This window comes from Phacochoerus africanus, chromosome 11 (genome assembly GCF_016906955.1).
Source record: "Phacochoerus africanus isolate WHEZ1 chromosome 11, ROS_Pafr_v1, whole genome shotgun sequence".
Classification (NCBI taxonomy): domain Eukaryota; kingdom Metazoa; phylum Chordata; class Mammalia; order Artiodactyla; family Suidae; genus Phacochoerus; species Phacochoerus africanus.
Window position 1 is genome coordinate 135,492,682 of NC_062554.1, and position 14,042 is coordinate 135,506,723.

Genomic DNA, 14,042 nt, shown 5'->3' on the forward strand with positions numbered 1-14,042 from the left:
CAAATATTTTTAAATTAAACACTACAAATCTAAATAACCCATGAATCAAAGAGAAAATCACAGGAGAAATCAGAAAATACTTTAAACTGAATGATGAAAATAAAACAACAAATTTGGTATAAAGGAGTTAAACCTCTACTAGGAAGGAAAAGGTCGTCTTTTGTGTGTTTATTAGGAAACAAGAAAGGTCTAAAATTAATTACATAAATTTCAATCTTAAGAAACTAAAAACAAGCCAAAAATAAGAGAGGGGAAGATTAAAAAGATGAGTAAATAATATCTAATTATTAAATTTTAATTTAATCACTAAGAGACTATATACACAGAATGTAAATTTCCAAGGCAATAGAGGGAAATAGGAAACCATTTAAATCTGTTTCATCCAAGAGGTGCTTTGAAAGAAGAAAAAAAGCTGAAAGGGAAAAAATAAAGCATGGCAAATAGAAAACATTACAGTTCTCATTTATATCTGCTCTTTTAAACTTCTTATTTACCCTTTCTAGGATGATGGAGACACACTCGTGCAACCGAACAAGAAATACAGTGCAAAAGACTCATTTTACAAGTCCTCCACGCAAAAGTAAGCATTTTTCCCAATAGAACTTAATTTTACTATATATTTCTTTTATCTTTAATAATATGTCCCCTTCATGCTCAGAATATCCTGAATCCTGTGAGGAATTCAAAGAGCACAGCACACACATCAGAGCTCAGCACACACATCAGAACACAGCACACACATCAGGACGACTCTTTACCTTGATTGAGAAAACAAACAGCTAAAGGAAGAAGACCTATATTTAACAGAAAAGTAAAACCAAAACAGAAAGGAAATGATCAGAGGAGGAGGAGAAGAGGATACAGCATCATAGGGGGGCAGAGAAGCTTTTTACTCAGTCGAAAACCATACAGAGTGTCTGTTATGTGTCCATGTCCCAGACTGTGAGATTTACCGGAGAATAAAAGGCCCCCTTTCGGAGTTCCCATCTTGGCTCAGTGGTTAATGAATCCAATTAGGAACCATGAGGTTGCAGGTTTGATCCCTGGCCGTGCTCAGTGGGTTCAGGATCAGGCGTTACTGTGAGCTGTGGTGTAGGTCGCAGATGTGGCTCGGATCCCGCGTTGCTGTGGCTGTGGTGTAAGCTGGCAGCTACAGCTCCCATTCGACCCTAGCCTGGGAACCTCTACGAAGCAGCTCACTGGGCACCCATGTGGATGTGTCAAGTAGGCAGCGGGGCCTGTGGATCTGCAGCTTTGGAGGGGCCAGGCTGCAGGAGGAAGAGGGGTGCTGTGGCTTACCGGCAGGTGCGTCAAGCCGCAGCTCTGCATGAGCCAAAGGAGAAGAGCAGCGAGAGGGGCAGCGGGCCTGAAAGCGGAGGCAGTACAGGGGGTGGTGCTGGAGGGATGGGAGGTGGGTGCCTGCAAGGGAGACCCACAGGAAGCAGCCAATAGGGGAGGAGAAAAATGAAGAGATCTGGTGCCCAGGTGGGGGTAGGAGGATGGACTGTTTACATCTGTGAATGGAGCGGGTGAGACGAGGCCCAGAATGGAGGTTGGCACTGAGCAGTGGTTTTGGAAGTGGTGGCGAGTGGAGAGGGAGGTGGACAGGAAGTGGCCGCAGTGAGACTTGCAGGTAACAGGGTGCGCGTGTGGCAAAGCCCTCCCCTTCTGCCCAGGAGCCCCGTCCTCTCGTGCTGAAGGAACGTGGCAGACACACCTCACACTTGAGCCTTAGGTCACCAAATCCAGTTTTATAAAAGGCATCTGTGAATAAATATTATCCCTGAGGCTTATAAGGACATAAGAAATATGTGATAGGGAGTTGGAGTTCAGAATCTTAGAACAATTTGAGAAAGATTGCCAACAGCACTAAGACATCAGCTGTTTGCATTCCGGATATATTTTGCTAAGGATTTTTTTGTCTGTTCACAGGTATATTAGGCTGTAATTTTCATTATAATATCTTCTTCATATATTTTGATGACAGGATTCTTTTGTCCTCAAATATATTTTTGGGGTAAGATGATGTTTCTTCCTTAAATTTTACTTTGGCATCCTTCAATAATTTTGACTTTCAATTTTCTCATCTCATCTTAAACATGAGGAATTATTACTAAAAGACCTTGAAATTCCTGCCACATTTTTTTTGTTGTTGTTGTTCATTCTCTATTGTATTCTTATCTGGGTTTTTTATCAGGAAAAAAACATTCCAGTGGTCATCTTAGAAACAGTTAATGTTTTGGTTGAATTCATGATACTTTATTCACAATAGAGCAGTTTTTTACAAAACCACGTATCAAATTATATGACTTAGTAGTCTATTTTTTTTTAATTTTGTAAGTTTTCTTAAGGAAGAATCTTTGTAACTGCTATGGAAAAAATCCATAAAATATTCATGAAATATGAGAGGCTCAGACAGGGATGTGTCTGTCAAGCTTTGATTTTCCTAAGGCAATATTCCTCAGATATTATTCAGAAAAGTGCACCGTTAAAGTCTTCACTAAAATTGAAAATGTTTTATTAGATCTTGCTTTCCTTGAGGATAAAGTAACCTCAGAGTGAGGGAATTCAAACAGTGTTCACGACAGTGAAAATAATGGGACCTGTGACTGTGCCTTTTAACTTTATCAGTACATCAGTAAATAATTTTGAGGCAATAAGGATTGCTGGTACTTATCTGTTTGCAAACAGACTTTGGCTAACAGTGGAGTTATTTGGAAGGATGTGGCTTGATTGGAAGGTTAGCTCTGACCCTGCGTTTGGCCGGGACAGGAGCAGGGTCCTGGCCCCCAGGCGGCAGGACCACAGACCTTCGGTCCTCTGACCTGTGAGAGCACAGGCACTGATTCGTTCAGAATCAAATTAGAGTCTGTTTCACTGAATCTGTCACATACGTCTGTCAAAAAGAATGACTTTCAAAACTCTGGGCAAAGGAGGACACCTGAAGGTTCAAGTCCTTACAAAGAGAATGATTGTATTTACGGAGGTGGCTGGAGCCCTTGGCCGGGGTGAACTCCTGATGCTCACGATTTGGCGGCTCTGCTGTGGAACAGCGGGAGCGCTGCTGATGCTTCAGAGGCAGAGCTTCGAGACCTGAATTCTTGCTTCTTTAAAGGCACTTCCATTTTATTTATTTATTTTGTCTTTTGGTCTTTTTAGGGCCGCACCTGCAGCATATGGAGGTTCCCGGGTTAGGGGTCTAATCGGAGCTACAGCTGCCTGCCTACACCACAGCCACCACAACGCAGGATCCGAGCTGCATCTGCGACCTACACCACAGCTCAAGGCAACGCTGGATTCTTGGGATTCTTGACCTGCCGAGTGAGGCCACGGACCGAACCCACAACCTCATGGTTCCTCGTGGGATTTATTTCTGCTGCGCCACGACAGGAACTCCTAACACCTGAGTTCTAACTTCCACCATCAGTGACCGACTGACCTTAAGCAGACAAACTCAACTTTCTACGCTGTAGTTTATTTCTTGGTAAACGAGTGGTCTTCCTGTTGCTGAAACTCCGCCTCTGTACATGGGCACTGAGTTGAACCACAGAGACAGAGTTTTGGGCGAAGTAGAAAAGAAGAGCTTGGCCGCTTTGCCAGGCAAAGGGGGCCGCAGCAGACTGGTGCCCTCAAAACTGTGCCCTGCCCTGGAGCAGGTACTGAGGAGACGCACGTGTCCAAGGGGCAGGGCGTGACCGGCTCACGGACATTCTTCTGATTGGCTGCTGATGAGGTAATTGAGAGTCGGCATCATAAACCTTCTGCTTCCAGTCCGTCTGGGCTCTGCTTGCTGGTGGGCAGCAGAGCTGCTTCCACCTGCTAGGGGTTTCAGTCGCTGCAAAACAGCTCAAAACCCATGGCCCAGAGTGTTATCTGTAGTCCTTGGAGAAGACCTGAAGAGCCTTGCTGTTGTTTAATGGCTAAAGTGTTGGCTTTTGTCTTGTTTGACTGTCTTCCTTTCTCTCTGCATTTTCTTACTTTTCTGATTAAATTTATTCTAAAGTTTTTCGGTTCCCGTGGCAGCTCAGCGGAAACGAATCTGACTAGTATCCATGAGGACGCAGGTTTGATCCCTGGCCTCACTCAGCGGGTTAAAGATCCAGCATTTCTGTGAGCTGTGGTGTAGGTCGCAGATTCGGCTGGGATCCCCAGTTGTGTGGCTGTGGCGTAGGGCAGCAGCTACAGCTCCGGTTTTACCCCTAGCCTGGGAACCTCCATGTGCTGCAGATGCAGCCCTAAGAAAAAAAGAAAAAAGACAAAAAATGAAACAAAGTTTTATTTTACAGACAAAAAGCAGGGCAGAGAGCATGGGTGGGGGTCTGTATTGGGAAGGCTTCATAGGGTCCTGCTTAGTCAAATAATTTGCCACAGAGTTCACATAATTTTTTTTGGAGGGGGGCAGTGTAAGATAAGTGCATACATTGCAGTGTAGCAGATTTTACCATAAATATGGCAGCTTTAAATCACGCCTGTTTATTGCCTCACATGTGCATAAGACGGAAGTGCAGGCCTGTCCCTGCTGAGTTCAGTGCTCGGAGTTTCTCAGGCTGGAATCGAGATGCCAGCCATGCTGAGTCCCCACCCCCCAGCATCAGCACCCTGTGGGCAGCACTCAGCTCAGTGCAGCTGTGGGATCACGGGACGTGTTTAAGGAGAGCTGAAGAGTGTCGGCTGCCTTTTTGCCTCTTTTTAGGAATCATCTCTTTAGACTCGATGATCATCCATTTAGGATAATCTGCCTTCTGAGTAACTCAGATTCAACCGATTAGGGACCTTAATTACTTGTGCACAATCTCTTTTGCCAGATCAAGTTGCCATATAAACTATCCTGAGAGTGCTCTGGTACCGTATCTGTTTGCTCTGCCCACACCTGAGGGAGGGCATTTATATGTGGTGTGTACACCAGGGCCAGGAGTCTTAGGGGGCCTTGAGGAATTCCGCCACCACAGAATATGACACTGTTACAAACTGTACCAATTAAGAACTGTGCCAAATGTGTATTTTTCACAAAATGTCATCCATCATTTCATAGGGCTTATGAAGCAGTTCCTTGGGACAAGATGCTGCCACCAAAAGTTGATCCGGAAGAAACAACTGTGGAAAGAGCTGCTGACCCCATCTCACAGTGTTTTACCCTGAAAAGATATGAACGGTTGCCAGCAATCACTCAGGTCAGCAAATTAGGGACATTAATTGCATTTCACAGTCCCTTCTGCCTTATAAAGTTGAATTTTTTTGCAGTAATGCGTTTATTACTGAACTGACCTCCAAACTTTAAGTCACGGTAATATTTATTGTATTGTTAAGAATTATGGGAAGAACACAGTGAATACACACATTATGGACGTGAAAGCGCCGTAATTGTAAAAATCTTCAGTGACTCAAATGTGTTAATATCTATATTGAAATTTTTTAAATTTCATTTAAGATGACCTCTTTCTCAAGTCATTTGCTGACACTGTGTTTATTTTAAGATAGCAAAAGAAGGAGTCAATAACGAAGACAGAGAAAGGATGAGGATTCCATCAGAGAACCTCTGCTGAGAACAGTCCTTGAAATTGAATCCAGGACCTAACTGCACTTTTTGAGGCAGAATGGGAAAATCCTTGGCTCAAAGAGCTTTTGTGGTCTAATAAAGCAGGGCATGCCCAGTGGTCAGTAGTGATGACCATGGCTGTCCCTTCTGAACATGAAGAACCCATCCTGTGCATATGCTTATATTCAGACCACATCCAGGGGACTTTCCCTAAAGGGGGGTCTCCCCGTGTCCCTCCATGGTCAAAATCCATCACTCTCTATGAGACCCGCAGTCCTTGATGCGACATGTACCCAAGTCTCCACTCTTCCCCACAGCCTCCTCCTCGTCTCTTCCTGTCTTTCCCTCTTGCTTCCACGCTGCCACCCACACAGCACCCCCCACACTGCACCTGTCACATCACATTCTACGCTCAGCTTCTCTCAAATCCTCAACACTGCCAGGCTCTTCCTCTGGCCACATCTTTTGCAAAGAGTGTCCCACTGCCTTTCCCACTCTGGGTTTTCCAGGCGGAATCTCAGGTATCCTTCAGGCTTTATCTTAGACCTCCTCATACTGCAGTAGATGCTGCTGCTCTGTGCTTGCGCAGCACCTGCTCTTTCCCTTGATTGTCTCATCCTTTGGGGAGAGTCTGACAAGCTCTGGGACCACCTTTCATAATGAAGTTTTCAATATATAAAATTCACAGGACTAACAGGGAAAGCAATTATATTGAAACACAGTTGTAAACATGGCCTCTAAGAGGTTCACGAACTACAGGTGAAGAAACCCACATTGTCCTGAAAAATGTCAGCTTTTACAGAGAAAAATAATCATAAAGGAGCAAAAATATAGCTTTCATATAAAATCTCAGTGTAGGATTTGTGCATAGAAATTAAATAGAAATTAAATTTGTGCATAGAAATTAAACCCAATTAAAGGGCAAAAAAAAAAAAACATGTCTGGATTCCTATAACTAATTTTTTAAGGATGACTACTACTTTAAAATATCCTTATTCCCTATGAAAGGTGGTCTTTCATTACATATTCTTCAGTGTTGAATTATATCTGTATCCACAGTCCTTCCCAGCAAGATGAAGTTCAAACTCAGGGGCTGGCCTGGGGGGACTAGCCTGGGGCTGCGGAGGACGGGCTGAGGTGGAGCCAGGACAGCCTGGTCTTGGGGTGAAAACCCAAGCCAGACCTTGCACAAGGGAGTGGAGGAGCGATGAGAAAACAAACCGAGCGTCTGAGAGCAGAGCAGACACCAGGACTGGCTCAGGAGCAACCCACTGGGTTGATAAGGATGCTTGGGGGGTGTCTTCCGTTGGGCGGCTGGGGGTCTTGCTTGTGATGGGGAGCGGACTGAGAAGAGGATTGAAGCTTATATACGAGAAGTAATTATAGCAACTCGGAAGGTTGTGTGCTAGAAATAATTACAGCAACTTGGAATTCCCGCACCAGAAATAATCACAGTAATTTGTAACTCATGTACTAGAAATAATTACAGCAACTTGAAACTTGTACACTAGAAGTAATTAAAGTAACTTTGTTAAATACTTGGCAGTCATTGTCGCTGTGATTTTAGATGGTTGGTGGACTCTGGGACAGATTTCAAACAAGATCTTTCTTGGCACCGGTCAAGCCAGTCAACTTGTAAGTTTTATCTCCTCCTGTTCTCATCGCTGGATTTTTTTTTTTTTTTTGCTGTCATATAGTTGTCATTAAGGATTTGGCGCTCTAGGCCATGAGTGGTAGAGAGGGAACAGGTGTATCATCTGCACAGCATCCTGAAGGCCCTCCGACTTGATCCCTGTGGCTGGAAAGAGAACACCAGATCATCACTCGGTGTTGCCACCTTTCTCTGTTACCACTCCACCCTTCTTAAAATATAGACTATTAAATATATCACAACCATTTAAAACTAAGGAGTGACATGAAGAATTATAATGGCATAAACTGCATGGACTTCAAATGATTATAAATGATTTTCTAGGAGTTCCCGTCATGGCTCAGCAGAAACAAATCCGACTAGGGACCATGAGGTTATGGGTTCAATCCCTGGCCTTGCTCAGTGGGTTGAGGATCTGGGCATTGCCGTGAGCTGTGGTGTGGGTCACAGACGCAGCTCGGATCCTGCGTTGCTGTGGCTGGGGCGTAGGCTGGCAGCAGCAGCTCTTATAAGACCCCTGGCCTGGGACCCTCCATGTGCCACGGGTGCAGCCCCGAAAAGAGAAAAGACAAAAAATCAAATAAATAAATAAATAAATTATTTTCTATCCACTTTTGTATTATACAGTGTTTTGTGTTCTATTAAGGCATGACTTTATTACCAGTCTTTCCACATATGTAAATTTCCAGTTAGTCTAAAAAACTTGGTGTTTTTTCTGTCTTTGAAAATGTCACCAGTTTGTCTCTTTTTTGTTGTTCTCTTTTATTCATTTATTTAGTTAGTTAGTTAGTTTTCCATTGTACAGCATGGGGACCCAGGTACACATACGTGTATACATACTTTTTCCTCCCATTGTTGTGTTACGATGTAAGTATCTAGACATAGTTCTCGATGCTACACAGCAGGATCTCATTGTAAATCCATTCCAAGAGCAATACTTTGCATCCCTTAGCCCCAAGCTCCCGATCCCTCCCACTCCCTCCGCCTCCCCCTCCCTCGACCTCCCCCTTGGCAGCCACAAGTCTGTTCTCCAAGTCTATGATTTTCTTTTCTGTGGAAACATTCATTTGTGCCATATATTAGATTCAGATACAAGTGATATGGTATTTGTCTTTCTCTTTCTGACTTACTTCACTCAGTAGGAGAGTCTCTAGTTCCATCCATGTTGCTGCAAATGGCATTATTTTGTTCTTTTTTATGGCTGATGTTCTCTTTTTTAACCCACAATCCAGCCATCATCTCTGCTTTTATTTTGAGAGCTCCCTGGTCCTCAGCGGATTAAGATCTGGTGGTGTCCCTGCTGTGGTGCCAGTTTGATCCTTGGAACAAACTGATGATGATTCCTGATGGCCTAGGAACTTACGCATATGCTGTAAGCGTGGCCCCCCAAACTTTGTTTTTGAAATTCCCTATGTAAAATGTATACATAGGAAAATGAGGTCGTCTGTGTATCTGCTTCCCAACTATGAAAACAAACCAATCCCAACCCTGTAGATGCCCCGTGTCCTTCTCTCGAAGCCCATTAACCACCGAGGGGTCACCGTTATTCCGGATTTGCTGTTGCACATTTTCATGCACCCCTTTAATCCTTAAGACGTGTTACGCTTTCTGTTGACTTTTTGTCTGGTTTTTAAATGTAGTTTTCAGATTCTGTTCCATTGTGGTTTTTAATCACAAGATAGCGAATATGCAGTAGGACCTTGTCGCTTCTCCATTCTGTACATAATAGTCTGTATCTGCTGATCCCAAACTCCCAACTTTCTCTCCCCCTTGGCAACCACAAGCCTGTCCTCTGTGTCTGTGAGTCTGTTTCATACAACTTAATATTTGCGTTCAGTATTGTGTTTATGATACTCATACATGCTGGCATTTCTAAGTGTTCATTTCCCCTGATGCGTGATTTTCCATTGAGTGAACATACTGTCATTTGATATTTTGTCTCATTTCTATTGAATTTGGAAGCAACGCCCATTTTTTATGTTCCCAAGTGTAAAAAAAGACATTTCTGGGTTGTATATGTGCATCCTTCTGTCTGCCGTTGGTGCATCAAGAGGTGTGCACGTCTTTGTGTATAAATATTGCAACACTGTTTCTAGTGAGTTTTACCAGTGGACCAACCATTGGCAATGCTTGAGTTTCCACTACTGTGCCTTGTGGCCAGCATTTCGAATTTTCAAATTAAAAAAATTTACTTTTAGAAGTATGAAATTGTACTTTGTTATAACTTTAGCTTACATTTACCTGGCTTCTAAAAGCCATTGTTTGTAAGTTATGCCTTCCTTGGCTGTTCGGATGTGTAACTCACCTGTTGCAGTTGGGTTGTTTGTCTTTTACTGATTGATTGTAGTCATTTTATGTCTGTTATTCTGGATAAAAATCCTGTATTGCTAATATGCATCAAAATATCTCCTGGTCTGCGATGTCTCTATTTTGCAGTGTGCCTTGCTGAACCGAAGTTTTGAATTTTGATGTAACTGAACGCATCAGTGTTTTCCTATCTCGTTACTTTTGTGAAAATTTTAATAGCTCTTTCTCCACCAGAAGTAATAAGTAATGATTAATAATTTTTACTTTTTTCTTAAAAAAATTGAAATTTTGCTATTCACATTTATCTCTAAACCACTTGAAGTTGCATCTTGATGTGAGCAAGGGATCCACCGCCCAGCATGACCGGGCGGTTATCACGGCCCTGTTTGATGAGGAGGCTCTTCTTGGTAGTTTAATGGGTAGTTTGTTGCCTGTTGGTTGCAGCCCATTAGTGAAGAGTCACAACCAGCATTTTGTGAAAATTCAATAGGATACAAAATGTAAAAATGCACTTTAAATAGATATGTGTATTTTGCAAAATATACCTTGGCTAATTACGAAGAATAGTGTGAGACAGACAGATAATGCCTAAGAAAAATGCATGTGTCCGCAGCTAGATTATTCTCTGGGGTTTCATTTGATTTTCTGGTTTGATTTTGATCAGTTTGATTATCACATCAATGAGAGGGTTTTTAATCTTACACGTTTAATTTCTTATTTGCCTAACCCATGATTAACTGCAAAGCAAAGTATGGGAGACTTTTAGCCTTAGTCAGCAAAATTAATGTTAAATTTCAGTTCTGGAAAAATAAAAAAATCAAAGGTGACATTTTTGAAATCTTTAACAGTTGTATGTATCACTTTAATAAAGCCAGCATAAATTGCCCTTTAAAGAAGACTTTTATTACTAGAAGAAGAAAGAATAATGAAGTGGAAATATGCAAAATCATAATCAGGTTTAAATGCTGAATCTGGATTTGCAACTAGTAACAGTATTGAGAAAAATATTGTCTTGTTAAGAAACAGATTGTATTGATCCATATTCTAAAAATACTATGTAAAATTTGTATAAAGATTATTTAAAAGATAGTTTTATACCCCAATATAAATAATAGATTTCTGGGTGTTCCCAACGTGGCTCAGTGGTAACAAGCCTGACTAGGATCCATGAGGATGCAGATTCGATCCCTGGCCTTGCTCAGTGGGTTAAGGATCCGGTGTTGCCATGAGCTGTGTAGGTCGCAGATGCAGCTAGGACCTGGTGTTGCTGTGGCTGTGGTGTAGGCTGGCAGCTGTAGATCCAATTAGACCCCTAGCCTGGGAACTTCCATATGCCTCAAGTGAAACCCTAAAAAAAAAAGAGTAAAAAAAATCGTCTTTAATAGATTCTATATATATATAAAGTGAATGGTAATAATTTAAGTAAAAGATCCTTGTAAACACAGCCAGCTGAAATTGTTGATAATCCTATTTAAGTTGTTTGTTTTTTACAAATTGAAGGGCCGTGACAACCCTGTGTCAAGCAACTCTTTGTGCTTTTTTTTTCCCAACAGCATCTGCTCACTTTGTGTCTCTGTGCCACATTTTGGCCATTCTTGTACTATCTCAAGCTCTTTCATCGTTACTATAGTTCTAATTGTGATCAGTGAGCTTTAACGTGACTCTGCAACAAGATTACGACCCGCTGAAGGCTTACATTCTCCTTAGCATTCTTTAGCAATAACATATTTTTTAATTTAGGTATGTCCATTTTTTAGACACAGTGCTGTTGCACACTAAGGAGTCTACAGTGTGGGACAAACACAACTTTAATGTGCCCTGGGAAATCAAAAAGTGTGTGTGACTCGCTTTCCTGTGGCATTCACTTTATTGCCATGATCTGGACTCAAGCCCAGATACTCACTTGAGGTATATGCCTTTATATATATGCAGAAAGTAAATACAGAACTATATGTACATGTGTGGGCACACAGAGGTTCATATAAACCCATGTGTTCCTTCCCCTGGGAGGGCCTGGAAGCAGGACATCCCAGCAGCCAGAAGCAGGTCCAGCTCCAAGACGTTGAATTAAAATGCCACTCTCCATAAAAGGCAGTGTGAGATCCTTGAAGACAGGGCTGATTCTGGGGCCAGAGCAGGGAAACTACAAAATAGACCTAAAGGTCCTCGAAGCGCCCTAAGTGACCGCAATCTCGCCTAACTTACGGCTGCTTCTCCTCCACCGTGGAGGCCTCCACCCTCTGGTCACTGAGAGCCACTCAGACTGAGGATCTGAGAAAGCGAGAGCTCAGCTTTGCCAAATAGGGCCTATCCAGTCATTGAGGAGGCTCCCAGCAGGGAGAACTCGGGGGAGAAGAAGCTCTGAAATAGGACTAGATCACAGGCGTCTCAGTCGAGGACGTGCGTGCCTTCGGCTGCTTGGAGTCAATTTATTCTGTGTTTGCTTTTCACCACGTAAAACTGTACCTTTAAATCGTTTCTGTTTAAAATTACTAACTTTTGGAAGCCCATTCCTATGAGACATCTCTGAAGATTTTTTTTTTAAGAAGGGGAAATACCGTCATCATTTGATTTGTAATAATTTGACATTATTAACTTAAATGTCGGTTACTCAGCTGCCCTTTTTTTCTCATTTTCTAAGTGTGAGTCCCAGTTCCAGAAGCAAATACCCTCCTCTCTATACGTAAGTAATGTTTCTTAATGTTTTAAAAATGACTAGATTTACATCTAAATTGTAGTTTCTTTCAGCTCACTCGTGTTTGTGAGGCACTTGTAAACACAACTTACACTTTCTAGCCAATGTCTGTTCTCCTAGCTCCGTGCCTGACGGGAGTGTCATCAAAGATGAGTTATAGAGTTTGATAAAAGAAAGAGGGAGCAGTATTTTCAGTTTTCCCAAATTGCTTATTTTATGAAATAAAACACCCTGGATGCTTCTAATAATGGGTGTTGTCAACCAGAAAGACTTTTCCACTTAAGGTGGAAGCTGTGATTTGCTCACTAATGCTGAAGGGCAGGAAATGTGACCTCCTGCTTTTTGAAATTGAAACCTGGCATTCTGTAGACAGCGAGGGTGTGGCCATCCGCTGTCAGGGGTCTTCTCTCTTTATGCTGGAGAAAACCTCTGTATCTTAGCCTGCCTGGGCTGCTGTGACAAAATACCACAGACTGGGTGGCTTATGAACAACAGACATTTATTTCTCACAGCTCTGAACGCTGGAAGTCAGAGCTGGCCTCTTCTGGGTCTCAGACTTCCTGCCGTGCCCACACACAAGCGCAGGGGGCTGGGAGCACTAACGACTTAAGTACCTCCCACCTCCTGATACCGTTGCCTTTGGGTGTTAGGATTTCAGCCTGTGGATTTGGTGGGGAGAGTTCCCTGGTGGCCTAGCAGTTAAGGATCCACTGTTGTCACTGCTGTGGCATGGGTTCAGTCCCTGGCCTGGGGTACTGCCACCTGCCAAGGGCGTGGCCAGAAAAAAATTGGGGGTGGGGGGCATAAACCTTCAGATTGCGGTAGCTTAGAACATAGTAAATCCCAGAAAGTGGAGGAATCCGGGCCTCTGCACTGCCCTCCCCCATTACTCCTGCCTCTTCTGCTTCACAGTAGAGTTGACTCATCTTTCCACTGGTGGCCCCAGAAATGCCACCAGGACCCTCTCTCAGGCCTGAAGGCACATTGCCAGTTGCCCAGAACCCCAGGCACCTGCCCCATTTCCATCTCCACGGGCGCCCTCTTAGCTCTGGGACCCTCTCTGCCGGGCCCCCCAACGCCTCCCAGGCTCCAGGGAAGGAGGCGCAGGGCTGCAGAAACAGCCCCCTTCTTTGCTCCCAATCACAAACCAGCAGTTACTCTCCCTCTGGCCCAAACCGCAGATCACCCCTTATTCTTCACATGAGAGACTCGCCTTACTTTATGTTTTTAAGGCAAGCCATTCCATCATCATAGTTGGTTTTTTGCATTTTGAGTTTTGATCCATTTTGGCCAGCTTTCCTTTGAGAGCTGGCTTACATTCCCCTGTTTTCTCTGGGTGTCTCATAAAGAAACGCAGTTGTCGGAGTTCCCGTCGTGGCGCAGGAACCATGAGGTTGCCGGTTCGATCCCTGCCCTAGCTCAGTGGGTTAACGATCCGGCGTTGCCGTGAGCTGTGGTGTAGGTCACAGACGCGGCTCGGATCCCGAGTTGCTGTGGCTCTGGCGTAGGCCAGTGGCTGCAGCTCCGATTGGACCCCTAGCCTGGGAACCTCCATATGCCATGGGAGTGGCCCAAGAAATGGCAAAAAGACAAAAAAAAAAAAAAAGAAAAGAAAGAAACGCAGTTGTCTTTTCTTTCTGCCCCAGCAGTGGTTGCGTGCAGTCGACGAACGCAGAGGACATTGACAACCCCCACGGAGACACCGCCTCTCTCGCCAGGACTCGGAGCTCTGAAGTTCTTTCTGCAAACACAAGCCGGTGAGTCCCGCTTCCGACCATTCCCCGCACTTCCTTACTGAGGGGACGCGTGGCAGTGGGCTTTGTGAAGAATGAAGGACTACAACACGGCCGTGG

General features: G+C 43.7%; 1 protein-coding gene across 1 annotated transcript in view; it reads left to right on the plus strand.

Annotated features, from left to right (window-relative positions):
* SPATA48 (spermatogenesis associated 48) overlaps positions 1–14,042 on the plus strand; it is a 46,429-nt gene that overhangs the window by 19,479 nt on the left and 12,908 nt on the right. The window contains exons 3-7 of the mRNA XM_047753831.1: positions 504–580; positions 5,033–5,171; positions 7,104–7,171; positions 12,136–12,177; positions 13,839–13,946. Coding sequence (XP_047609787.1) covers positions 504–580; positions 5,033–5,171; positions 7,104–7,171; positions 12,136–12,177; positions 13,839–13,946 — 434 coding nt within the window. The remainder of the gene's footprint in view (positions 1–503; positions 581–5,032; positions 5,172–7,103; positions 7,172–12,135; positions 12,178–13,838; positions 13,947–14,042) is intronic.